Below are 25,570 nucleotides of genomic sequence, written 5' to 3' on the forward strand. Positions count from 1 at the left end.
GCGGCTTGGAGCCAACCCCAGGCCACAGCCCACCGAGCTCCGACTGAGCACACCACAACGCAGGCCTCTCCTTCTCGATTGCGTTTTCTAGAGGTTCATTTCCTGGGTCCGAGAGTCTCTGCAGAGCCGGTGCTGGCTGCCTGATGAGCGTTAGAGGGTTCTCTGCGTTGTGCCAGTCACAGGGCACCAGCCACAGAATTGCACTGGGAACAATTCAGCCTTTCTTCTTCCATGGAGTTTAAAAGCAATGGCCTTTGGGGCTGCAGGAGAGCTCGGCTCCACACCCCCGTCTGTTGGGAGGTCACATCGCGGCGGAGTCCAAAGAGATGGTTCAGGTTCAACCCACTGCGTGCCTGGAAGAAGATGGCTCGTGTGTTAACACAGCATCTTTGGCAGGCAGAGTTCTTTTTCACCTCCAGGGCAGCCTGGCTGCGAGCAGTTCCCGTGTGTTGAGTGGGAGCAAGGCCTGCGTATCACACTACAGACAGCGCAGGGAGGGAGAAGTCAGGATTCCCAGCTTCTCTTCCCAGTTCTGAAAACTGACTTGCTGTGAGCAAGCCTCTTGCTGTCTCTGAGCCTGCTGGGGCTGTCCCAAGACACACAGTCACACCGCTTACCGGACATGCAGGAGCCAGGGGAGCAGACTGATCAAATACCTAAAGGCGAATAAGAACTCAGCCCCCCAGAACGTAACACAAGGAGTGGCTTAACCCCAGGGCAGGCAGTCCATCCGTTCTGTTTCCCTGACAGGAATTGGGAAGTTCTAGAAAATGTCCTCGTACCCAACAGGCATTTCCTGGCTCCATGTCACAGGCCCTGTGGCCTCGAGGTTCTGGAGGAGTCACACACCTGTCTCGGCGAGCACAGACACAGTTTTGCTCTATGGTTTTGGACAGCCAAGGCTTGTGCCTGGCAGGTGGCGCCACCCGACTTTCATGGCTTTGGACCTAGTCCCATGTGCATTTCCTAGATTATACCGTGGTCTTTTTTTAAAACTCATAAATGTCAGCAGCCTCCAGGTGCACTTCCCAGGCTTGTGCAACCGTTGTCTGCCAAGGAATGCTCTTGAACACAACTGCCATACAAAAACACAACTTGGTTGTAAGTAGAGTTCTGCCCCCTAGTGCCCCGTGAGAAAATCCCTTCCAATGATAAGTTTCATCCAGACAGCAAAGGTGGCCTTGCACCATCACTTCTCCTGCTAGGCTACTTATCCTCCAGCCCCCTTTACCTGAAACCTCCATCTAGCTCTTGGCATCAGACATCTATGACCAGAGCTCTGCTAAACAAAAAGCCCCATTCAGAAACAATCTCTAACTCCTTTCAGCCAAAACTTCGTCGGGGGTAATTGTAGTTTGCTCCCAAACCAGAATTTGAGAAGGTCTCACAATTCCCACTTAAGGCCTTGGTCAGCCAGCAAACCCACTGGAAACCGCACGTCAGCAAACTACAGTCCAAGAAGCAGCTGTGTCAAAGTGGGACCTTCTTGCTGCAGCCGTCCATCCCAAGTGTGTGCACAGTCTTATTCACTGACTGTGCTGGCTACCGGGCATGCGAACGACTTCTCATTCCTGTTGGCGCTGCAGAGTCTGCCCAGGGAAGAGGCAGCAAGCGGGGGTCCAGCTGGGCACGTGCATCACCAGAAGAATGGCCAGCAGAGTTCTGGTTGCTCCTGTCTTTAGTGGGACTGATGCACAAAGCAGGAAGAAGCCAGCGTGGCTCTCAGGGTGAGGGAGCAGGGCTAGCTGCTAGCAATACACTTGTTATACCTGCAGGAGGAGCAGACTTGCTGTGGGCCCCCACAATGGTGATCAATATGGAGCCCCCCCAAACAGTGTTGCCATGTCATGTGATTTATTGTGACTCTCATGATATTTTGTGGTTCTCTTAAAGACCCAGTTCCTGAAGTCACGGGCTGATGTGAGAATCTGACCTCTCCCTGTACACACACGTACACACACACACACACACACACACACTTTGAAGGCTCAGGCACGCACACACACACACACACACACACACACTTTGAAGGCGCAGGCACGCACACACACACACACACACACACACACACTTTGAAGGCTCAGGCACGCACACACACACACACACACACACACACACACACACACTTTGAAGGCTCAGGCACAAGAAGGCAAAGAAAAGGACTCTCACATTTATCAGTTTTACAACTCTCATGGTTTTTCAGCCTGCCCTGATGTTTAGCTAGGCCTGACTCATGGTTTGTGAATGTGCACAGTGGGCCAGACTGAACAGCCAACATGAGTCACTCTTTGGATTAGCACCATGCTTCACCACATGCCCCACCACAATAACAAACACATTTCTAATAAAAACTCAGCAGCAAACTGCTCTCCAGAGCAACTGGGCTGCGAGGTGAAACCCGGCCCCCTCAGGCCTCAAACCCACCTTCCCAGCCCAGGTGGCATGGCTCCTTCCCCACTCTGGCACAATAAATGCAGAAGTGGAGGCCAGCAATAGTACCCCAAAATCTTATCTACCAGGCTTTGTATAAAACTTCCCCCCAAAATCTTAACCTAGACTTTGGGGATAAAAAAAACTCTGCTGCCACCACTCAAGTATTGATAAGAAAATCAGGGGAGAGATCCCTTGGGAAATCTCACCCCCAGAGTACAAACCAGGACACAACCATTACCCAATACCAGGTTAATAAAAAGGAAAGAGAAAGAACTTTTATTATCACCACACTATTCCTGTTGCAAGCATAATGACTAGATGGAAAAGTAAAAAAGAAATACTCATGGGCTACGTCTACACTGCAGGCTTCTTGCGCAAGAACTGTTTTGCGCAAGAGTTCTTGTGCAAAAGGTCTTCCACAAGAGCACGTTCACACTGCCATGTGCTTTTGCACAAGAGCATCCATGGCCGTGTGGATGCTCTCTTGCGCAAGAAAGCTCTGATGGCCATTTTAGCTATAGGGCTTTCTTGTGCAAGAAATTCATGTTACCTGTCTACACTGCCTTCTTGTGGAAGAGCTCTTGCGCAAGAGGGCTTATTCCTCGTGGGCAGAGGAATAACTCTTCCGGAAGAAGCCCTGTTTTCCAACGCTGGCCTGTAAATTTACTTGCGCAACAACGCACATGCAGTGTAGACGCTCTGCAAATTTTTGCACAAGAACAGCTGTGTAGACGTAGCCATGGAGAAACTCCACCATGGGCCTAGAACTTAGTTACAAAGGGAAGCCAAAACATTTTTTAAAAGTGCACAGACATCAGATCCCATTTCCCAAACCATAAAACAGTAAAACCTAATGGACTGATCTAAACGTTACCCTACTCACAGAGGAGTGAAGAGTTGCTTCTTGGAGAGAGAGAGAGAGAGAGAGAGAGAGAGAGAGAGAGAGAGAGAGAGAGAGATGTCTGTCTCCCTCAGTAGCTGGAGGGAACCGCCCAGGGAAAAAGGAGGGAAAAAAACAAAAATTCTTTGTCCCAGTTTGAAAGTCCTACCTACATTCCTATTGGCTGCCTGCCACCTGGTTTAGGTAAGGGACATAGTTAACCCTTAGTCCCCAGGATGCTGGCTAACCCTCATGATCATGACACCAGGAAACAGCGCTCTTGAGAAAAGAGGTAGCTGATAGCTGGCTCAACTTCATGAGGCACAGAGATCAAGGGAGCTACAAATGCCCGGTTTTGGCAACAAAAACCTTCCACCTCCACTAGGGACTTTTGTCTCGTCTCCCTGCCCCTTACCAGAGTGTACTAAAGCAGGGGTTTTCCTGAGTTTACTGAACTCCAGCATGTATCCCGCAATGTCCGGTTCGCCAGTCTGGCCAGAGCTTTGAACTCTGCTGCTCTGCACAAGTAAACAGATGTGCCCCTCCCAGCTCCAAACCCTGGGAACTTTAAAATCCATTTCCTGGTGTCTGATTCCTTCTGCAGTGCTCCTCCTGGCGCCTTCCCCAAGACACAGAGGTGCTGTTGGGCCAGACTGGCAGCCCTGCACAGGGCTGGCAGAGCCACTGCTGATCCCAGGAGCTGCTACCACTTCTGAGGCCACTTTCAGTCCCAGGCAGGGCTGCCGGCTCCCCCACGCGGAGGCCTGGCAGGGCTGGAGCAGCCAGGGCTGCTCCCCAGGTATTGATTAAGTTACCTGGTAAGCATCACCTGTTAATGTGATGGTTACACATTCGCATCCCTACTCACTAGCACTTGGCACTCAGTGCTCTTCAGCCAGGTGAGCAGGAAAAGGCCTGGGAACTTCTCATTGTTCGTTTCCCGCTGGAGCAGCATGGAGAGCTCCCAGCGCGTGGGGCATGGCTAGGGTCACATGCCCCCCGCATGCAGCGGGCAGGAGACAGTGCATCCAATTGCTGGGGCCAGGGGGAGTTTGCTGAAATCTAGGCCAAGATGGCACCGGGCCTGGTGGACACAGGCAATGCCAGGGCCATGCCGTGCTGCCCTGCGGAGACCAAGCCTCTCAGATCTGTGGACGGAGCACAGGGCAAGGCAAGTTGTGAGCTGCAGACGCGCCCCCAGAACAAGGGTCCCCCCGGGCCCCACTAGGGACGCTGAAATGACCGGTCAGTGGGTCCCCGCAGAAAGTGGCAGAGGCAGCAGCACATGGGGGAGCTGCGTGTAACCCCGGCTAACTGGCTAACTCTTGACACTTCCACACTCGCAGTCCCGGCCCAGGACGGGATAGCTCCCCCAGCGACCACGGCCGGGGGCTAAGCTGAGCCCCGACACCCCCGGCCGGCTGACCCGCCCCAGCACATCACATGCTCAGCGTCCCGAGAACGAAAATCACCCTAACTAGGGAGCGCTGACCCGGCCTCGCCAATCCGGAGTCACTCCCCTACGTGCCTCATGTAGACGTGCCGGGGGCGGAGCCTTAGGCCCTGGCCCCGCCCGGCGGAGCGGCCCCGCGCAGCCGGGAAGGCGGGGCTGGCGGCGGCGGCAGTTTGCAGGAAGCCGAGTGTCCCGGCCCGCAGCATGCTGCCCGCCGGCCGGGCCTGCAGGTAGGGGCGAGCGCACCCCGTAGCCTGGTCCCGCTGCCGGCCCGGGGCAGCTGCGCGGGGAGGAGCTGGCCGGGGGTGCCCCGGGAGCGGTACAACAGGGTGGAGGTAGGGGGCTGGTAGGCGGGGGGGAGCTGGCCGGGGGTGCCCCGGGAGCGGTACAACGGGGTGGAGGTAGGGGGCTGGTAGGCAGGGGAGCTGGCCGGGGGTGCCCCGGGAGCAGTACAACGGGGTGGAGGTAGGGGGCTGGTAGGCGGGGGGGGGAGCTGGCCGGGGGTGCCCCGGGAGCGGTACAACAGGGTGGAGGTAGGGGGCTGGTAGGCGGGGGGGAGCTGGCCGGGGGTGCCCCGGGAGCAGTACAACGGGGTGGAGGTAGGGGGCTGGTAGGCGGGGGGGGAGCTGGCCAGGGGTGCCCCGGGAGCAGTACAACGGGGTGGAGGTAGGGGGCTGGTAGGCGGGGGGGGAGCTGGCCAGGGGTGCCCCGGGAGCAGTACAACGGGGTGGAGGTAGGGGGCTGGTAGGCGGGGGGGAGCTGGCCGGGGGTGCCCCGGGAGCAGTACAACGGGGTGGAGGTAGGGGGCTGGTAGGCAGGGGAGATGGCCAGTGGTGCCCCGGGAGCGGTACAACGGGATGGAGGTAGGGGGCTGGTAGGCAGGGGAGCTGGCCGGGGGTGCCCCGGGAGCAGTACAACGGGGTGGAGGTAGGGGGCTGGTAGGCAGGGGAGCTGGCCGGGGGTGCCCCGGGAGCGGTACAACAGGGTGGAGGTAGGGGGCTGGTAGGCGGGGGGGAGCTGGCCGGGGGTGCCCCGGGAGCAGTACAACGGGGTGGAGGTAGGGGGCTGGTAGGCAGGGGAGATGGCCGGGGGTGCCCCGGGAGCAGTACAACGGGGTGGAGGTAGGGGGCTGGTAGGCAGGGGAGCTGGCCGGGGGTGCCCCGGGAGCGGTACAACAGGGTGGAGGTAGGGGGCTGGTAGGCGGGGGGGAGCTGGCCGGGGGTGCCCCGGGAGCAGTACAACGGGGTGGAGGTAGGGGGCTGGTAGGCAGGGGAGCTGGCCGGGGGTGCCCCGGGAGCAGTACAACGGGGTGGAGGTAGGGGGCTGGTAGGCAGGGGAGCTGGCCGGGGGTGCCCCGGGAGCAGTACAACGGGGTGGAGGTAGGGGGCTGGTAGGCGGGGGGGGGAGCTGGCCGGGGGTGCCCCGGGAGCGGTACAACGGGGTGGAGGTAGGGGCTGGTAGGCAGGAGCAGCTGGCCGAGTCCCCAAGGGAGAGCGATGTGGAGGTGAACTGGGACTTGTTCCAGGGCTGGGCTAGTGTAGATTGGATCAGGCTGGGGAGGTATTGCAGCTGCCAAGGAAGGGGACCTGTACCCCCAAGTGGGGCTGGGGAGAGGAAGGGGCCCTTGATCACGGCACTTCTTGCTTTACTGCCTGGCAGGTGCTTGCAGGGGAGGCTCACGCCCGCTCCCCCCACACTGGAAGGCTCATGGCAAAGGCCTTGCTCTGGTCTCCCTCCTCGGGGGTGCTGTCCCCAAGTGCTTCAATCCACGAGCCAGGCCTCAAAATGTGACTTGGACGGTTGGGGGGGCTTCTGCTTTCCACGGCTGCCCTCGGTCACGTTCACATTCCTCTGTGCACGCCGGGGATTAGAGGCTGCTGGAGGAGGAAAGCCAAGTCCACTCCAGGGCCTCCCCAGAGAAGAGGGTGGCTAGGGCGGAGGGGCTGTATTCTGCATATGGTGCTGGGGAGTCCTTTGTACCCAAAGAAGTAACCAGTCGGGCATGCTGGCGGAGCCTAATGCTGCAGCCCTTCCTCCCCCCTGCCTACCAGCCCTGCCTACCACCAGTTTCCCTCCGTGGAACAACAGGGAGTGGAGTGGAGAAGGGCTGCCTGACAGAAGCCTTAGAGGCAGTGTGCCTAGTGGTTACAGCAGTCACAAGGGTTGTGAGCCAGGACTCCTAGATTTTATTCCTGCTCTTTGCAGGGCCCTGAGGGATTCAGTGAGGTGCCAGAGTTCACCCACTACCTGGGAGGTTGAATTCATACTCCTAGGCTGTGTCTAGACGACGGAGTTTTGTCAGAAAAACAGCCATTTTTCCCAACAAAACTTGAGTTACGTCCACACTGCAAGTGCGTTTTTTGACAGCAAATCGAAAGAACAGAGGCTTTTTGGACAATTGTAATCCTCCTTCCACGAGGAAGAAGCCATCTGGCGGAAGAGCTCTTTCACAAAAAGGCGTGTGTGGATGGGGAGAAGGAGTTCTTTGAGAAGAGGGAAAAGCACAGGTGCCCTGCGGGCCGCTCCGTCCGTAGCAATCACTGCTTACACGTGAGAGCGCGCCCAGGCAGTCTGGCCGCTATCTTTTGAAAAAGCGCATGGCTTTTCCAATGCGCCTTAGCGGTGTGGATATGCTCTTGCACAAGATGTTTTTTTGGAAGATCTCTTCCGAAAAAAGCTGCTTGTGCAAGGAGCCTGCAGTCTAGACATAGCCTTACAGTCCTCTGTGAGGAGCAAAGCACTGGTGTTGCAGTTACAGCAATTGGTGTTTGTGTTCAAGCCACCGAAAGAGCTGCCCGTCCATGGTTTCCCTGGGTGCCATCGCTGGGGTGGCTGCAGAGGGGTGAAAATCTAGCCCTGTTGGTATGGCAGTGTGCAAGCACAGAGGCAACTGAGCTTGTGCAGCAAAAGGAAAACTGGACTCGTTTCCTTTCCAGGCTGGTTTCCGTGCTCAGTCAGGCCCTGGAAGACTGTGCTGAGCAAAAGAAGATGCTAGAGGACAATCTAACCCTGTGCCGGGCCCTCCTTGGAGACTGGTGAGTGGTCAGTGGGTGGCAAAAGCCGTCTGAAATCCGCTAAAGACACCTGCGTGGCTGACCGGGTGGGAGGGAGCACAGCCAGCCGCTAAAACTCCGGAGCCGGGGTTTATCCCCAGCTCTGCCACTGACTTTGCAGTAACCCCGTAGAGACCAGAGCCACAGACTAGCTGGCAGACAGTAGCTGGGAGGTAACCAATTGGGCAGCAGAGATAAACTGCAAATCCTGTACCAGGCCTGTTTTGCATCTTCAAAGTAGACACATCTGTGTGGCCTGTTCCCCTCTGCCATGCTTGCAGGAGCAGTGTTGGGATCTGTGTTGCATGCTCCTCACTGGGAGGGGGCAAATGGTTTTCACCCCTTCCCTGGGTGAGAGGGGGCACACCATGAGCTCGGGGACAGCTCAGCTGCTACTGAAACCTGGCTTGGAGGGTCAGCTAGATGTGGAGCCCAAGCTGCTTTTCGGCGTCTCGGACAGCCTCCATCCCCCAGTGTCCATCCCTCAGAGCTTCTGCTGTCGTGTTTCACCAGTACAGAGCCTCTGTGGCCTCATGCTAATAGCTCTCCAGGTGCCCATGTGGGGGGGAGGGAAGTGGGCGCAAACCTACTTCTTTCCTTCGTGCCTGCCCTTCGGCGTCCAGCAGGGCGAGCGGGTGCAAGGCTTGTGCGCAGAAAGCCGGTGCCCTTGGGTCTGCCCTTCGGCGTCCGGCAGGGCGAGCGGGTGCAAGGCTTGTGCGTAGAAAGCCGGAGCCCTTGGGTCTGCCCTTCGGCGTCCGGCAGGGCGAGCGGGTGCAAGGCTTGTGCGCAGAAAGCCGGTGCCCTTGGGTCTGCCCTTCGGCGTCCGGCAGGGCGAGCGGGTGCAAGGCTTGTGCATAGAAAGCCGGTGCCCTTGGGTCTGCCCTTCGGCGTCCAGCAGGGCGAGCGGGTGCAAGGCTTGTGCGCAGAAAGCCGGTGCCCTTGGGTCTGCCCTTTGGCGTCCGGCAGGGCGAGTGGGTGCAAGGCTTGTGCGCAGAAAGCCGGTGCCCTTGGGTCTGCCCTTTGGCGTCCGGCAGGGCGAGCGGGTGCAAGGCTTGTGCGTAGAAAGCCGGTGCCCTTGGGTCTGCCCTTTGGCGTCCAGCAGGGCGAGCGGGTGCAAGGCTTGTGCGCAGAAAGCCGGAGCCCTTGGGTCTGCCCTTTGGCGTCCGGCAGGGCGAGCGGGTGCAAGGCTTGTGCGCAGAAAGCCGGTGCCCTTGGGTCTGCCCTTTGGCGTCCGGCAGGGCGAGCGGGTGCAAGGCTTGTGCGCAGAAAGCCGGTGCCCTTGGGTCTGCCCTTTGGCGTCCGGCAGGGCGAGCGGGTGCAAGGCTTGTGCGCAGAAAGCCGAAGCCCTTGGGTCTGCCCTTTGGCGTCCGGCAGGGCGAGCGGGTGCAAGGCTTGTGCGCAGAAAGCCGGTGCCCTTGGGTCTGCCCTTTGGCGTCCGGCAGGGCGAGCGGGTGCAAGGCTTGTGCGCAGAAAGCCGGTGCCCTTGGGTCTGCCCTTTGGCATCTGGCAGGGCGAGCGGGTGCAAGGCTTGTGCGCAGAAAGCCGGTGCCCTTGGGTCTGCCCTTTGGCGTCCGGCAGGGCGAGTGGGTGCAAGGCTTGTGCGCAGAAAGCCGGTGCCCTTGGGTCTGCCCTTTGGCATCTGGCAGGGCGAGCGGGTGCAAGGCTTGTGCGCAGAAAGCCGGTGCCCTTGGGTCTGCCCTTTGGCGTCCGGCAGGGCGAGCGGGTGCAAGGCTTGTGCGCAGAAAGCCGGTGCCCTTGGGTCTGCCCTTTGGCGTCCGGCAGGGCGAGTGGGTGCAAGGCTTGTGCGCAGAAAGCCGGTGCCCTTGGGTCTGCCCTTTGGCGTCCGGCAGGGCGAGCGGGTGCAAGGCTTGTGCGCAGAAAGCCGGAGCCCTTGGGTCTGCCCTTCGGCGTCCGGCAGGGCGAGTGGGTGCAAGGCTTGTGCGCAGAAAGCCGGTGCCCTTGGGTCTGCCCTTTGGCGTCCGGCAGGGCGAGCGGGTGCAAGGCTTGTGCGCAGAAAGCCGGTGCCCTTGGGTCTGCCCTTTGGCGTCCGGCAGGGCGAGCGGGTGCAAGGCTTGTGCGCAGAAAGCCGGTGCCCTTGGGTCTGCCCTTTGGCGTCCGGCAGGGCGAGCGGGTGCAAGGCTTGTGCGTAGAAAGCCGGTGCCCTTGGGTCTGCCCTTTGGCGTCCGGCAGGGCGAGCGGGTGCAAGACTTGTGCGCAGAAAGCCGGTGCCCTTGGGTCTGCCCTTTGGCGTCCGGCAGGGCGAGCGGGTGCAAGACTTGTGCGCAGAAAGCCGGTGCCCTTGGGTCTGCCCTTTGGCGTCCGGCAGGGCGAGCGGGTGCAAGGCTTGTGCGCAGAAAGCCGGAGCCCTTGGGTCTGCCCTTCGGCGTCCGGCAGGGCGAGCGGGTGCAAGGCTTGTGCGCAGAAAGCCGGTGCCCTTGGGTCTGCCCTTTGGCGTCCGGCAGGGCGAGCGGGTGCAAGGCTTGTGCGCAGAAAGCCGGTGCCCTTGGGTCTGCCCTTTGGCGTCTGGCAGGGCGAGCGGGTGCAAGGCTTGTGCGCAGAAAGCTGGTGCGCCTGGTCTGCTCTTTCACAAGCTGCTTTTTTTTATTCAAAAAAATCCCCGGGATCCAGTGCTGCTTCCTGGCGCTGTGATTTCCCGTGGCTGGGCCCCACAGCCATGCGCTCCTCAGGCAGCCAACCAGAAACGCCTTTGAGTTGCTCCAGTTCTGCGCAGTCCCTGCGCCGGGGCTGGGCTTGTCTGGTTCCATGCCTGTGCTTTTTGTGCTGCTGAAGTGGTTGGCGGGCCTTGCTGGCCTGGATGAAGCGTTAGGCAGACCTCTGCCTCCCAGTTCATGGCCTGCGTCTTCCCCACTCCCAGCTCTCCAGTGACAGCTGCCTTCCTGTGGGGGGGCAGAGAAGGGAGGGATTGACAAATGGGGTGTGCGTGTGCTGGGCTGTCGGGTGCCCCCTGAAATTGTGCTGGCCAGGCCCTGCTCCAGGGCCAGGGGACTGGGACGAGGTAGCGCTGTTCACTGTGGCTGTGAGAGTACTGTGATATCCTGCCTGTGTTCTGGTTTCCTCTCCCCAGGAAGGTGCAAGCTCCTGAGAATCCAGCGCCAGAGGGAGGCCCAAAGAACGCCCAAGGTGAGCCTTTCCTTCTTGCCATCTCTGTGCTGTGGCCTTGCTTGGTCCGGCCGGGGCAGACCTCACCTGCTTCCCAAGAATCCCCTCTCCCCTGCTAACGGGGCCCAATTCTCTTCTGAGCCTCACTGCCCTCCGTGGATTCCCGCCGGAGTCTCGCAGAACCTAGCCACAGGCTGAGCGGGAGGGTGGGTCACTGTGGAGAGAAGGAAGTCAGGAGACCCTGATGCGGCTGAGTCCAGGGAGAGCTACATTGCACAGGCAGAGACTGGAGCAGGGGCCTGAAAAGTCCCTTTGCTTCCTTGCTAGAGGCGAGGAATCCAGAGGAGCGAGCCAGTGTGGGAGGAAGGGGCTTGGGCAGTATGGCTTCCTCATGCACCGTCTGCTTTGCAGAGCATGAGCCCTCACCCAAGGAGCTCGAGGAGCTGGAGCTGCTGAACAGAGCCCTGGAGAAAGCGTTAAGAGTCCGGAAAAGCACCCTGCAAAGTCCCACAGAGGGCGTAGCTACTGCAAAAGGGGAAACGTTGGCAGTAAAGAAACCTGCCACCAGCACTGCTACCACGCCGCAGCCACCCTTGTCTAAAGAGAGTGGCCCTATGCCTGTCCCGGTGGCACCTGTGTGCAAGAAGGCTGCCTCCTCCAAAAAACCTTCGGCTCATATGCTGAGAGCTCCCTACAGGACTGACCCTGTGAGAGCACCAAGCAGCCGGAGCTCCAGGGCTCCCAAGGCGGCTGGGAAGAACTCCGCTAAAGGGGCTGCCCCCCACCACGTGAGGAAGACGGTATCAGCTGCCAGCGTGCGTCAGTCCGAGTGCTGTGCTGCCGCAAAGCTGTCTGGCGCGCCCAGACCCCCCCGGCCCCAGCAGCAGAGCGCTGCGTCCTTCGACGGCTCTGCTAATGGCCAGAACTTGGGAGCTGCCATCCAGCAGGGAGCTGATCCAGAGAATGATTGTCCTGGTTCCCCGGCAGAGACTCCAGTGGCACAGAGCCGTACGGCAGGAGAGGTCCCCGCAAGAAGCGCCATGGCCCGCACCTTTACCCTCCAGGAAAAGGGGTACGTTCGGGCAGCAGGCACCGGGAATGTGTGTGGTCAAACTCCGGCTCTCTTATCGACCCCTGCAGGGATGAGCTATTTCCCAGCAGTCACCGGGGCCTAGTTCTTTGTCTTTACTGCCTTTGTAGAATCCTAGAGCGCTAGAACCGAAAGAGACCTCGAGAGGTCATCGAGTCCAGTCCCCTGCCTTCACTGTGTCCTTGGTAATTATCGAGGAGGTCCCAACGTTTGGATGCTTAGAACGAGGCGTGGCAGGGGTCTGGGTTTGTAATTTGGATGGCTAATACCATCTCAAGCAGGATTTTTCCTACGTTGCCTAGCTGTACATTTCTGTTCCAGCTGGAAGCATTTTCCCATGGATTTGTGTCTATGGTGGAATTACCAGTATTGACATTTACTGATAAACAGCTAACCCATCCAAGCCTACCTATAACTTAACCAAACTGAATAAAAATAACTTATTGGAAAGATGTTTCTTAGCCCAGCTGTGACTATTTTGCAAAGTTTTTGCTTAGTAAAATTCCCTTGGATAAAACCTGTTTTATTTTAGAACCTCTCTTTTGTGACTGTTTTGAAAGCTTTTTTTTTTTTTTTTTTTTACTCCCCGCTCTCCCCCCAATGGCTGCTCACTTAGCACAGCTGACCTAGATTAAATCCCAATGATGACTGATTCTGTTGATGCATTGCAAAAACATATGGCTAATAAAGAGCACCCTGACCTGTCCAGAGGTGTTTCTCCTTGGAATATGTTAGTGACCCCTACACCTGGGGAGAGTCTACCTGGATTTAACATCATTTGCCCATTGATTTCCCTAGAGTTGGGTTTGGCATAAGTAAAAATTGAATTTAGTTGATGTTTAAGCTTTTCAAAAGTGCTTAAGTCCCATTGGAAGTCAGGTCACCTAGATGCTTTGGAAAACGTTGGCCAGTTAGAACACTGTCAAATAGCAGGTTGTCGTCACAACCAAATCAGAGCCCTGGTTTAATACAGTGATGCTCAGACTGAGGTTTGGGAGCTGCCGTTGGCTCTTTAATATGTCTCCTGCGGCTCTTCCCAGCATCTAATATTAAACACTGTGTGACTGTTCACTAATCCAAGTTAAGTCAGGGTGCTTTTACTAGGTTATCACCTAAGATTTGGTCAGTCATTTGCCTGTGATAGAGATATATGTATAAAAATAGTAAACGAAGCAATGAAGTCCCATGATTTTGGCTGTTTTAGGTAATGCTGATCGTAAGAACAGCCAGGCTGGGTCAGACAAAGGTCCATCTAGACCAGTGTCCTGTCTGCTGACAGCAGCCAATGCTGGGTGCCCCAGAGGGAGTGAACAAAACCGCTAATTATCAAGTGATCCATCCCCAGCTTCTTGCAGAGGCCAGACGCACCATCCCTGCTACTAGCCATCCATGGACCTAGCCATGAATGTATCCATTGTTCTTTGAACCCTGTCGTAGTCTTGGCCTTCACGGCATCCTCTGTCCACAGGGTGACTGCGTGTTGGGTGGGAAAATACTTCCCCCTTGTTTGTTTTTAAACCTGCTACCTAGTAATTTCATTTTGTGACCCCCCTAATTCTTGTGTTATGAGGAGAAAATAATACTATCTTCCCCACTTCCCCACACCAGTCATGGTTTCCTAGATCTGTCTTATCCCCCCCTTAGTGATCTCTTTTCCGTGCTGAAAAGTCCCAGTCTTACTCAGCTGTCCTTTTGGGGCAGCCATTCCGTACCCCTCATCGTTTGTATTGCCCTTTTCTGAAACTTTTCCAATTCCGATATCTTCTTTTAGATACAGTGACCACATCTGCGCGCAGTGTTCAATGCCTCTGTACAATGGGTTCATACAGAGGCAATGTCACGGTGGGGCGGGGGGGGGGGGGGAGAGTCTATTTCTTAACGATTCCCAAAATTCTGTTGTTGTTTTTTCTGGACTGTCACTGCACACTGAGTGGCTGCTTTCTCAGAGAGCTATTCACAATGACTCCAGGATCTCTTTAGTAATGGGTTCAGCTAAATTAGACCCTGCCGGTTTGTATGAATAGTTGTGGTTAGATTTTGCCATGTGCATTATTTCGCATTTATCAACATTGCATGTCATTGGCCATTTTGTTGCCCAGTCTCTCCCCCCTCCCCCCGCCCGTCGTCCCCTCGGCAGCGTGCCGGGTTCTCTGATCCTGGAACGTGTGTGGTCCATGTTGCTGGACCAGGGAGTCCCAGTTGACAGAGGTGCAACCTGTACTGAAGTTAGGCTCCCGGCTTGTAATTGCAGGGATTGTTTCTGGAGCAGTTAATTTGGCTTCTGAGCCCCAGAGGTGTGAGGATTGCTGCGGTAACACACGCCTGTACTGTTCCCGGGGCAGGGCCGCTCACACGGGACTGACGCCAGCTGGAAATGCGGAGTTGGGATTGCTGCTGCTGCCATAGCTTAGCTGCCCCTGTCTGCATGGAGGCCAGAGATAAGCCTGTTCACAGGGGACTGCAGTGTGCATAAGGAGACCTGATCACTGTTGCTGGGGGAACCAGAATTGGAATATGCCGATTAATGTAAATCTTCGTTACTGTGACACTGCAGCGCCTGCTGGGTGCGCGAGAGCTCAGAGAGCTGTAAACAGGCAGCCCAGGTTTTGCGAAGTAACTTGAGAGAGAAATTCAGCTCCCCATGAGGCAGGGGAGACACCGCGCCCCCATTTTCCTTCCACTTCCTGAGGTGTCCCTGAGGCTGCCTTGGAGCGGTGCCTTGGGGGCAGCTGGGATGCTGGTGGTTAGTGAGAGATTTCCCTGAGTCCATCCTGCATCAACCTGCCGTGGCCATCCCTTGAGCTGGGGCAGCCTTCCTCCTGCAGCTGCGGGTAAATGCGGCTTCCCCCCCTGTGCTCCCGCATGTGGGATGGGATCGCCCAGGGTTTGGACACACGCACAGAGCCTCTCCCCGTCAGCTGGCCACCCCGCCCCCCGACTCAGGGCCACAGACGGTCGTGGCTCGTCTTAGGCTGCTCAGTGCCCACTAGGGGCCCTCCTGGTCCCGTTCTGCCAGGCTCGCTGGAGGTGAGCGATGGGTCAAGTCGGGGTAGGCTGGTGCTGGCCAGCACGGTGTTGGGTTGATGCGTGGGGGGGCTCAGTCTCCAGCACTCAGCGCTACCCCATTGCAAATAGAGCATGGTTGCTGAGAACTGGGGGGCTGCTCCTTGGCACCTGTTACTCATGGCTCTCTTCTGTGCAGGTCTGTGCTGAGGCTCCCGCTTGCCTATCGGAAAGCCTACTCCAGGAATGGCAGGTAAAGCCATTGCGGCCGGCCTGCGCGGTGGTGGAGGGAGGGGCTGGGCTCTGCAGCGTTGGGGGGCATTGGCAGGACTGTGCGCAAAGCTGGGGGCTGCGAGTCAGACCCGAGGGACCATGGCAGAGCTGTGCCCAGGAGCTGGCACTGGCCTGCCTGTGGAATTCTAGCCACCGCCCCGGCCAAGGGCGCTAATGCTCACAAAATTCACCCCGACGTTTAAAAAATAAGAATTCCCGAAGAGCCCTGCGCTGTAGCCTGTGGAGACCTTTGCAGTGGCGCAAACGGGTTTGCAAATGCTCTGTGGTCGAAATTAGAGACCATCCCCAGCCAGACCAAGGGCGGATTTTCCACGTCCCGAACAGTGTGGCTGGGAGATCTCACCCAGTGGGCTCCGTTAACCGGTGGAACAGTCCAGGCTCAGCAGAAATCGGACTGGAAGCAGCAGAGTCCTGTCCCCTGTGAATCTATCATGCTCCATCTGAAAACTAGTGAGGCTGTTCCAGAACATCCCTCTGCGGGCGGCAGAACCCTTGTTATTTCCAGTCAGAATTCAGGGCCGGAGGACACGTGTCTGGTCCGGACACTGCGCCTCGTGAGAGATCTGTGCAGCGTCCCAAACAATTTCTCCTCTTCTCGGGAACTGGCACCTTCCAGATCTGTGGTGGGCAGCCTGTGGCTCGCGGCCTCTCTTGTGCCCTGGGCCCCCACGCTTCCTACATTCCCCGCCTCCCAACTCTGTCCCAGCACTTCCAGAGCCTGCAGATCCCTTGATTTCCTCCCTCCCTGCTCTTCCCCGAGCTGCAAATCAGCTGCTCGCGGCTGCTGGGCTCTGGGAGGGAGGGGAGAGATGGGCGGAGGGTGAATCGGCAGACCTGGGGTGCTCCAGAAGTGCAGGGCTCTGGTGTCCCAGCGCACGAGGTGAGGGGGAAGAGAGCCGCAGGTGGAACCCCAGGGGCCGCAGGCTGAATGGAAGAGCCCTCTTCCTGGCTCGGAAATCTTCCCTCTGAGGAGCTGGCGGCCCCAGGCGCTGGAATACTGTGGCGCAGGCGGGAAGCCGTGTTGCCTGTGGATCTGACTTTCCCTGTCTTGGCTTGGCAGGCTATGGGAGAAGTGTCATCTCAGCCAGAGTAGCCCCACCGCAGCTGCTGCGCAGAATGGCTTCCTAGAGCGAGTGCAGGCAACTGTATCCTTTCTGGCCTCTGCTGCCCCTCTCAGCTGGTGGCCTGCAGCCGGATGGGCAACCTCTGCCACACATTGGAGAGGCCCCCAGGAGCTGTGGCTGTGGCAGTCTCACCCGGGGATGCAAAATCCCATTTTATTGGTTAATGCTACATTTAACTGGTTAACCGATTAAAAGCCAGGAGGGCAGAGGGGACCACTCCTGCCAGGGGGCGGGCGGGGGGCTCTGACAGCCCTGCACAGGGGTCCGGCAGGGATGGAGCAGCCCTCTGTCTGCAGCATCACCCGCTAAGGGCGATGCTTACTGGGTGTCCACTACGGAGAAGTTCCACTCCAGCAGCACGTGGGGCTGGGAGTGCAGACAGACCGAGCCTATTTGTAAACAGCCAGTTTTCTCTCCCTCGTCGCCTCCAGGCTCTGCAGTGTCAGCTTCTGTGCTGCTTGCCCTGCGTGGCTGTCCGGGGTCCTTAGGACCCCAGCGCAGGGGGGAGGGTGGGGACCAGAGGAAGGGATTTAAAGGAAACCTCCTTAAGCTGCTGTAAGTTTTGTTCCTCTACACCAGCTCTGAGCCCTGCAGAGCTAGAAGAGGAGGTGACGGTCCTGCGCGATGCCCACTCTCTCCTGAGCCAGTCCCTGGAAGCTGAGAGCACAGGTAAGAAGTGCATGAACAGCAGCTCATGGTACTTCCCTGCCCGCCTGTGTCTTGCCAGGTGTACTCACCGCTGTGGGGTGATGGCCGGGCAGCTGACAGGTGCCTCTAGAGCAGGGCAGGGATCTGTTGCTGGCTGGCCTGGGGCGGGGAAGCGAATCGTGGATCACTGAATCGTGATATTTCTGCGGAACCTCCTGCCTCTGGGCCCACTCGCTTTTCCCGCTGCTTTTCCTCCAGGCCACTCGGCGTGGGAGCGGGAGTACGAATGTCTCCTGACCTTGGAAGGCCTGCAAGATGCAGCAGCCCAGTGCCTGCACAAGCTGCAGCTGCTGCGCACAGGTGAGGCCGAGATCTGCTGTGATGGGCAAGTGTCTAAACCGCCTGCCCTGCTGGAGCGAGTGCGCGGTGCTGGGGATTAGCCTGAGCCCCGTGGCGGTAAGAACGTTTCCAAGATGCAGCTGAGAGAGGGGAACTTATGGGGGGCGGTGTTAATGTTGCCAGTGGTTAAAGAGACTAGTCTAGCATTATGTATATGAGTTTGTTGCCATAAACTTGTGCATAATTCATGGCCAGGTCACAGTAAAAAGAGAATTTTGCGCTACAAAACTCGTCCTGCTGCAATGTGATCAGAAACCTCATTTATTAACACAAGCAGCCTTGCTTTTTAAGTTAGGCGAAGAGGAAGCTACATACCAAATGTGTGGGCCTGGCTCTTACCGTTGGGGCGCTCTTGAACAGACCGACGCACAGACGGACGCACCCTAAAATATTGACACATGGGCTAGTCCACGGAACCCTAAATTTGCCCAAAGTTCTGGAAGAGCGAGGGGAGCTTGCTGATTCTATTTGCACCTTCCCACCCCGACAGCTGCAGCCACCCAGATGGCTCTGCAGCCCGCAGCCTGTGGTTCTGGTGCGGGGCCCTCCCCTGCAGGCTGCATGCTGCTGCGAGGACGGAGGTGTGGGCAGATGGGCGTCCTAGCAAGGCCTCTCCTTTTCTACTCCACTGGCCGGGAGCTGAGGGACATGGCTGCCTTGAAACTGCGGGTAGCAATGCTGCGCCAGAAAATCAACATCCAGAAGGTAACTGGACAGAAAAAATGTGGGGTGGAGGGGCCAGCCGCAGAGTCAGTTCTAGCCTCGCTGGTCCCCAAGCCATGGGCTTTACTCTCCCACCCGTGTCCTGCCGCCCTCTCTCCTGTTTCCTGTTATCCTGGAGGTGCTGAGAGCAGTTCCCATAGGCGCCACGGGGGGGCAGCACAGCGCCAGGATTGGCATGGTCACACCAGCGCTAGCTTTGGTCGGGCAGCACCAGCAAACTTTTCAGGGGCTGCCCCAGCCCTCGTTCCCATGCCGGGGGGGCTGCCCCTCAGCAGCTGCTGTGTGTAGGGGTGTCCTGGGAGCCCACTAGGGCTGGAGGAGCATAACTGTTGACGTGGTTTTTAACCAATAAGCATCAGCATATTGGTGTCTGTTACGATTGGGAGCTGGCTTCCGCCCCGTGCTCCTGGCTCGGGATGAGTCTGCCGCGCAGGCACGTCTGGCTCCCTGGCCAGCGTGAGCTGGCTCCAGGTGTGCTCCGGCTCCTGGCTGGTAGCCCTGCTCCCTTATACCGCAGGGCCTGCCGCGGGGGTCCAGCTGACGGCTTAGACGGAACGGCTACGCGGCTGTTTCCCTGTCTGTGGCTCCGGGAGCCAGTCAAGTTTGAAATGAGTCTAGGGTGGGAAGCAGCTTCTGGGAGGCGCACGGACGCTGCCAGTTATGTTCCCTCCCCTGCCTCCCACCTGCTGTTTGCATGGCCTTGTCCGTGCCCTTTCCAGCGGCTCCAATGTTCCCAGCTGCCCCCCTGCTGCGGTGAGACAGAGGGGCAGGACTGGCCAGTACATTGTGGGGGTGTGGCAAGGGAGGAGGGCTGTGTGTTCCAGGCCCTAGCAGGTGTTGGGGGCAGCGGGAGCCGTGGGTTCCTGTCCAGCCCCTCTCCAAGGAACAGAGAATAGACACTTGGATAATGTTAAATCTGACCGAGGAACCTGCCCGTCAGCAGTGTGGCTGTCACCCCCCTTCCTTCCTGCCTGGAGTTTGCTGCACCAGATGGCCATGGGGCAGCCCTGGAACATACTCTGCCCTTCACTTGCTGCTCTGTTGTTGCTTCCACACAGGTCTCAAGAGCCGAGCTCCTCTCCATTCTGGAATCCCGGCGCCCAGGGGAACCGCCCCCCTCCCTTCTGTACCGTGCCGTGTACACCCAGCTCTGTGAAGGAGGTGAGCGGTTCCCTGTGCTGATGAGCGACGAGCTGCCGGAGTGACCCTGCACCCAGGCTGCCGGCCGGCTCCACCCGTATAGAAATCAACTTTTGTGATAACTTTTCCGTGGCCCCCTTGTCAAACCAAACCATTAAATGTCATGCTGGTTTGTAACTCCATTCCTCTGACGCCATCCCGTCCTCATCAGGGAGCTGAGGGCGCTGAAGCACCACACCATGGGCAAAGCCTTCCCAGGGCCTTCCTATGAACAGTGAACCTTTTGCCTAGCTCACCTGCAGCTGGGACCCTGGCTGAGCCACAGGGGTGCTTGGGTGGAAGTGTCCGGGCGCTGCTGAGATGGGTCACTAGATGGTGCTCTCACCCCCTGCCCCAGTCCTGGATGATGCTGGAGGAGCTGTCTCTTGGAGACCTACCGACCTATGGCTCTTGTTCTAGGATCGGCAGTTTTAACTCCTGGTGCCCAGGGCAAGTTCCAGCATGGGCATTGCAGTCAGCCTCCCTAGCTCCCCTGCATTTAGAATTGGGTACTGCGGTGGTTTCCGTTTCTGTCTCTAAACGTGGGGGGGGGGGGGGCTGCTGTGCTCGGAGTCAGTGCAACTCTCTAGAGAAGGGCGACACCTCCCCGGCTGTGAACGCTCTGTGATCCCACTGGACGAAAGGAGCTCGCATGTACAGTGTAGCACTGTCCTCACTTCCCAGACGGCCGTCCGGGCACACCCCAGCAGAATGCTCTCGTTGCTGTAGGGTGTCTTGCACTCCGAGAAGAATGACTGACTGCAGTGTCTTCTCTAGCACTGAAGAACTGTAGCAAAAATGAGCATATGGCGAATCAGTGGTTCTTAATACTGCTGTACCCATTGCTAGGCTACTCAAAGTTCACTCAAAATTAGGGTTGTTGATTAATTGCAGGTAAGTTTCTTGCAATTAATCCCATTTTAATTGCACTGTTAATCGACAGAATGCCAGTCGACACGTATGAAATGTTATAGGGTATTTTTCTGCATATATTGATTTCAGTTACCACACTATAGCGGGTATGTTGCTCACTATATTTTGATTGCAAATATTTGTACTGGGTGAACATAACAGTGTTTTCAGTTCACCTCATACAAGCACCATAGTGCAATTACTCTATCATGAAAGTGCAACTTACAAATTTCAATTATTTCTTGCTACGTCGCTGCACTCAAAACCAAAATGATGTCGAACTTTAGAGCCTACAAGCCCACGCTGTCCTATTTATTAGGCTAGTCACTGAGACAAACAAGTCTGTTGACATTTATGGGAGAAAATGCAGCCTGCTTGTTTACAGTGTCACCTGGAAGTGAGAACAGGCATTCGCATGGGACTCTTGTAGCTGGCGTTACAAGGCATTTACATGTCTGATATGCTAAACATTCATCTGTCCTTTCCTACTTCGGCCACATTCCAGGGGATGTGTTTCCATGCTGATGATGCTCATCAAAAAAGCGTGTTGAATATGTGACTGAACTGCGTGGAGAATTGTCTGTTTCCTACTGTTCTACCCGCATTCTGCCATCTCTGTCCTGTTGTAATGGCGTTGGATGATGACTCAGCACACGTGATTTAAGAACACCTTTGCTGCAGATTTGACAAAATGCCAAGAAGGTACCAATGGGAGATCCCTGAAGCTAGCTATAGCACTCAACCTTAGGGCCACCACAAAAAAAGAAAATCAACCATCTGCTGGCAGCCTCTGACTCAGATGATGAAAGCGAGTATGTATGGTTTGCATTGATTGGGATCATCATACAGCAGAACCCGTCAGTATGGACGCATGTCCTCGGGAATAGTGGCTGAAGCGTGAAGGGACGTATGAAAATTTTTTAGCGCATCCAGCACCTAAGTATCTTGCGATGCCAGCTATGCCAGCGCCACGTGAAGACTTGCTCTCACTGTCGCAGGGGCAGAACAAGAAGTGTGCAGCCTTGTATTTCAGATCTTACTGAAATGCATGCTCGCGGTCTACAATTTCTTTTAAAAGAAAGTTAACGTGGTTAAAAGATCACTGCACAGACAGATCTGAATAACATTCTTGGGTCCGTTTCAGAGCACAGCTGTTGAGCTGCTGATTCGTAACCATCCTTCCAGAGTCCCTTCAGTAGGCTAGAGTGCAGTAGGCAGGCCGGGGGTGGAGTCTGTTGAAATGTTTTCAGGAGAATTTGCAGAGATAATCCAGGCCGCCCTCGGAGACCAACTTCTGAGTTCAATTTCCCTTGATGAAGTGTAAACAGAGTGGGGTGGAAAGGTCCAGACTGAAAACTTCCTTACCAGTTCTCGAGCAGATTGATAGCCTCTTCGTAGCAGCAGAGACCTTCCCCCATGAAGGATAGGCACTGTATGTTGGTGCTTGGAAGTAAATCCCTATGCCCTAAGCACCCACTAGCCAATTGCGTTGATTAGAACAGGACCTGTAATTCAAGCCCTGCAAAGCTGCAGGTATGTGTAGCTGTGGATGTCAATGGGGAGAGCTGTGGATAATTTTTGTGGATGCGGATACAAATGTTGTAGCCGCACAGGGCTCTACATGTAACCAGTGAAATGGGTCATACATTGCCTTCTACAAACTGCAAAGAGATATAAAGCCCATGTGGCCCTGCAAGTTTTATCTCAATGTTCCTATTCCCTTTTGCTCTCTGAACCAACAGCCTGTAGCAATGAAACATTCCACGCGCACGGAACGCTAGCATCTACAAGCTAGCTCCATCACACTGTTAATCGTAACAAGATCCAGGTAAAGACCGGGGTGGGCAAAATACAGTCCATGGGTTTGATCCAGCCCTCCGCGCCTTAAGATCCAGCCTGTGCTTGCTGGGACCCTCAGTGCTGCAGCCTCCGACTGCTCAAAGCAGCTGGCTGCTGGGACACAGTACTTCAAGGATTGGGGTGGGGGTCGTACACAAAGTCTCCCCCCCCCCCCCGCCCCAGCATGTGGCACAGAGAGAGGCACGTGGCCCCAGCAGCTGGCTACTTTGAGTGGCCTGGGGCTATGGTGGGTAGGGAGCCTGCCTGGAGGGCTGCTGGCTGGAAGATGCCTAGGTAAGCGCCTCCCAGCCAGAGCCTTAATCTGCCCCTCCAGACCCTCCCCCAGCTCACCACCCAACCCACCTGCACCCCCTCTCCTGTTCTGCCCCGCATTACAACACCCTTCCTATATCCCTCCCCTAGGCCAGAATCCTCTCCAACACCCCTCAGACCCTACATCCCAATTCGCTGCCCCTGGCCAATGCTGATGTTCCCTCTAATCTTTTCCAGCCATGTGCAGAATAATTTTTTCTAGTGCACAGAGGCCTGTGTGAGTGCGCACCACCAACAGAAACAAAAATCTACCTGAGGGCCCTCTGCTAATTAGCTGGGAGCTATTTGAATCTCTCCTGTGTGGCCGCACGAGCACAGTTTACAGAGGACACTAGTCACAATCCCTTTCGTCAACCAAATTCCCTCTCAGACCCCATATCCTCTCCTGCACCCCACTACCCTACCCCAAGCGCCCTTCTGCACCCTCTCCTGCCCCAGGCCCTCAAACCTTGTCCCAACCGCCGTCCTTCATAGAAAAGTGCCACTCTTGAGCACTTACCAACATCCTGAAGTGGTTCCTCATCAAGACGAATTGCTCACCCCTGCAAGAGACAGACAAATACAGTTGGTATTGATTCTTAACCCCCTGCCAACACAGCTCTGCATTTCAAGGGCTTTACTTTATCTAATGCAGCTTTGCTAACTGTTTTCAAGGCATGACCCTGTTCCCATTTCAGTACTTCTGTGGGATTTCCTGAATGGTGGATTTGGAGTCACTTAGCCTGCTGGCTCCCCGGTGTCACATATTGTGTCCGTTTGTTTCAGGGTCCTGGCCTGTCCTGTCTGGTGGGTTTCTGAAAACAGAGCCGGTGGCCACGGAGGCCTTAGCCCAGCAGCTCCAGCCCCCTTGTTTGGCCGGGTCTCGTAGGGGCGCTAGCCAGTCTCCAAAGACTCCTGTCCCCCTTAGGCCCTTGTACCTGTGGCTCGAAGGGCTAGCTCCCTCGGGGTTGAAGTATCAGTGATGCCAGCCATCAAAGGCCTGGCAATCAGCTCTTTGGTGCTGCTCAGATGTTAGCAGCCTGATGTCTTGGTAACTTGATGGATGCAGCCTTTGAAAAGGCAGCGCTCGTTTCCCCTAAGGCCCAGGCCTTGTGCACGGGACTGGCCAGGGCGGAGACTTGGGCCCTGATCCTCAAAGCCAGTAAGGGCTCTAACTTGGTGAAATCAGTCACGGGTCTGGGCCAAGTCGCCTGCCCGCAGAGCACGTCTGCGCAATGCTGCTATGACTCAGGCTGAGCCTTTTAGCTGAAAAGACAAAAGCCTCCGGGAAGCTCAGCTTCCGTGGTGAGCATCCTCCAGATCTGTTCAATGCGGGGGGGTTCGTTATTTTGGTACAGGGGTGGGCCGGTGGCCCCGTGCTCTGCACTTGGCTTTTAATAGAAGGAAAGACGTAAGGAAATGCAAGTGGGAGCCTTGCAAGTCTTTACCACACAATGTTCCCTTCTCTGCCTTTGTCTAATTAGCTCCAGTTGCCTTTTTCAGATGCTCCAAGCGGCGCAGCATCCAGCCCCTTCCCTGCGGCTCCTCCACAGCCCAACATTGATTCTTTGCCCACCCGACGCCCCTTTCAAGGATCTCCAGGCGCTGTCCCCGCCTCTGCTACCAGGCACTGCGTATTTCGCGGATGGAAGAACGGGGCCTGGAGCAATTCAAGTGTTGCAGCAAGTCCGTGGATGAGCAGAGAGAGCCCCAATTGCCTGAGTCCCAGTGACACACTCCAACCGCTAGACCGTACTCCTGTGTGCCCAGGAGCTCTTCCTGCTGGGACCCACTCCAGGGCAGAGTGCTCAGCCTGATGGCTGTTTCCTGGGTGAAGCTCTGCCCCAGGGCAGGGACCCTGGGCTAGGCACAGCTGGCGGAGCACTGTCTAGATGAAGGTTTCTAACCACCCGGGAGGGAGGTTCTGGAATGGGCTCAAGGGGAGCAGCGGAAGCAACACAAGGGAAGGAAAAAGTTGTTAAAAAATGTAACGGCGTAACTGCTGAAAACCAGCGGCCAGCCATACCGCAGGCTCTGCAGTAGGGCGTCTCAATAAGCTTTATGCGGCAGAGCCCGCAGCGGGGCCTCCTGGACCGCCGGCGATCCTGGCATTGAGGAGTCTTGCGCTTTCTGGCTCCTGCCTGTGCCTTGAGCATCAGTGTGATGCGGTGCGCAGGCGAGGCCTGGAGGGACAGCAGCAGCTGGAGTGGGTGTCCGAAAGGGCAAGCAGGGGTCAGGACTGAGAGCATCCCCTTAGGAATGGCTGGCCTGCCGGGGAGGGCAGGCCCTGAGGGGTGAGCTCCTGGGGACAGATAGGGTGAGGCAATAGCTGAGCTGTTTCACTAGTGTTAAAATACAACAGGTTACCCGGAAGCGGATGGAGTAAACAAGCTTCTGTATCACAGCTAGACCTTCTGCCTCAGCTCCCCCTCGGGACCGGGCAGCTACGCCCTTTTACCTCAGCATGTGGATACTCTTGACCGTTACATCACCCGCTCAGCCCTCGTCTGGTCATGTGAACACCCATCTAATGCATAATCAGAGCCATGTGATGGATAGAATTCTGCCCACCCCCGTTTACTGTTTCCAGCTTTGTAGTTGTTTTTTTCACATCACAATGCTCCTTGAATTGGCAGCCTACAAGAGGAAAAGGAGCTGTGGCCCTGTGTGTGAATTGCAGGGTGACTGGGAATGGGGAGGGGGCCAGCAGGACAGCATGGTTAGCACAGAGATCATTCATAAAAAGTTATAGCCTGGCTACAGCTGTAGCGTATCTACCCTGAGCAAGCAGAAAAGGAGGAATCAAAGTGAGTCTATACAGTAATTACTCGTTTAACATGTGCACATTTAACACGTTTTCACAATAGTACGATTTTTTTAAGGGAACGTTTTCTGAATAACACGACCATCCCTCAAATAACACAAAAATAATCATGTGGCGGACTACTTTGCGCGGCGGTCTAAGTTGGTGAAAACAATGTTACGCATGAGCGGATAAATACATGTGTCCCAGCGCTCCTCCACTCACTCGCGTGTTTATCTTTGTGTTTTAACAATCCGCGGCGATTTGTGTTGCTAGTTTTCTTGTGTTGCTAGATATCTAATGTT

At 56.5% G+C, this 25,570-nt stretch overlaps 1 protein-coding gene and 1 long non-coding RNA gene across 6 annotated transcripts in view; one reads left to right on the plus strand and one right to left on the minus strand.

The window, feature by feature from the left end:
- The first annotated feature begins 4,838 nt into the window (after positions 1-4,838).
- Positions 4,839-24,705, plus strand: TEDC2 (tubulin epsilon and delta complex 2). Of its 5 annotated transcripts, none has more exons than XM_075899026.1 (11): positions 4,839-4,996; positions 7,703-7,801; positions 10,905-10,960; positions 11,351-12,011; positions 15,232-15,285; positions 16,387-16,471; positions 17,011-17,119; positions 17,357-17,458; positions 17,988-18,202; positions 19,279-19,381; positions 23,966-24,705. In XM_075899026.1, exons 1-11 carry the CDS (start codon positions 4,971-4,973, stop codon positions 24,277-24,279), a joined length of 1,824 nt encoding a protein of 607 aa, XP_075755141.1. In that variant the 5' UTR covers positions 4,839-4,970; the 3' UTR covers positions 24,280-24,705. The 5 variants fall into 5 exon arrangements, with proteins under 5 accessions (XP_075755141.1, XP_075755143.1, XP_075755142.1 ...); XM_075899028.1 differs by having other exon boundaries at positions 23,947-24,160; XM_075899027.1 differs by lacking the exon at positions 23,966-24,705 and adding an exon at positions 23,249-23,681.
- LOC112544256 (uncharacterized) overlaps positions 19,687-25,570 on the minus strand; it is an 84,434-nt gene continuing 78,550 nt past the window's right edge. Inside the window, exons 3-4 of the long non-coding RNA XR_012896079.1 lie at positions 22,983-23,025; positions 19,687-20,186 (exon numbers count right to left, since the gene is read on the minus strand). This is a non-coding gene — a long non-coding RNA (uncharacterized LOC112544256). The remainder of the gene's footprint in view (positions 20,187-22,982; positions 23,026-25,570) is intronic.

Source organism: Pelodiscus sinensis, chromosome 16, assembly GCF_049634645.1.
Source record: "Pelodiscus sinensis isolate JC-2024 chromosome 16, ASM4963464v1, whole genome shotgun sequence".
NCBI classification, from domain to species: domain Eukaryota; kingdom Metazoa; phylum Chordata; order Testudines; family Trionychidae; genus Pelodiscus; species Pelodiscus sinensis.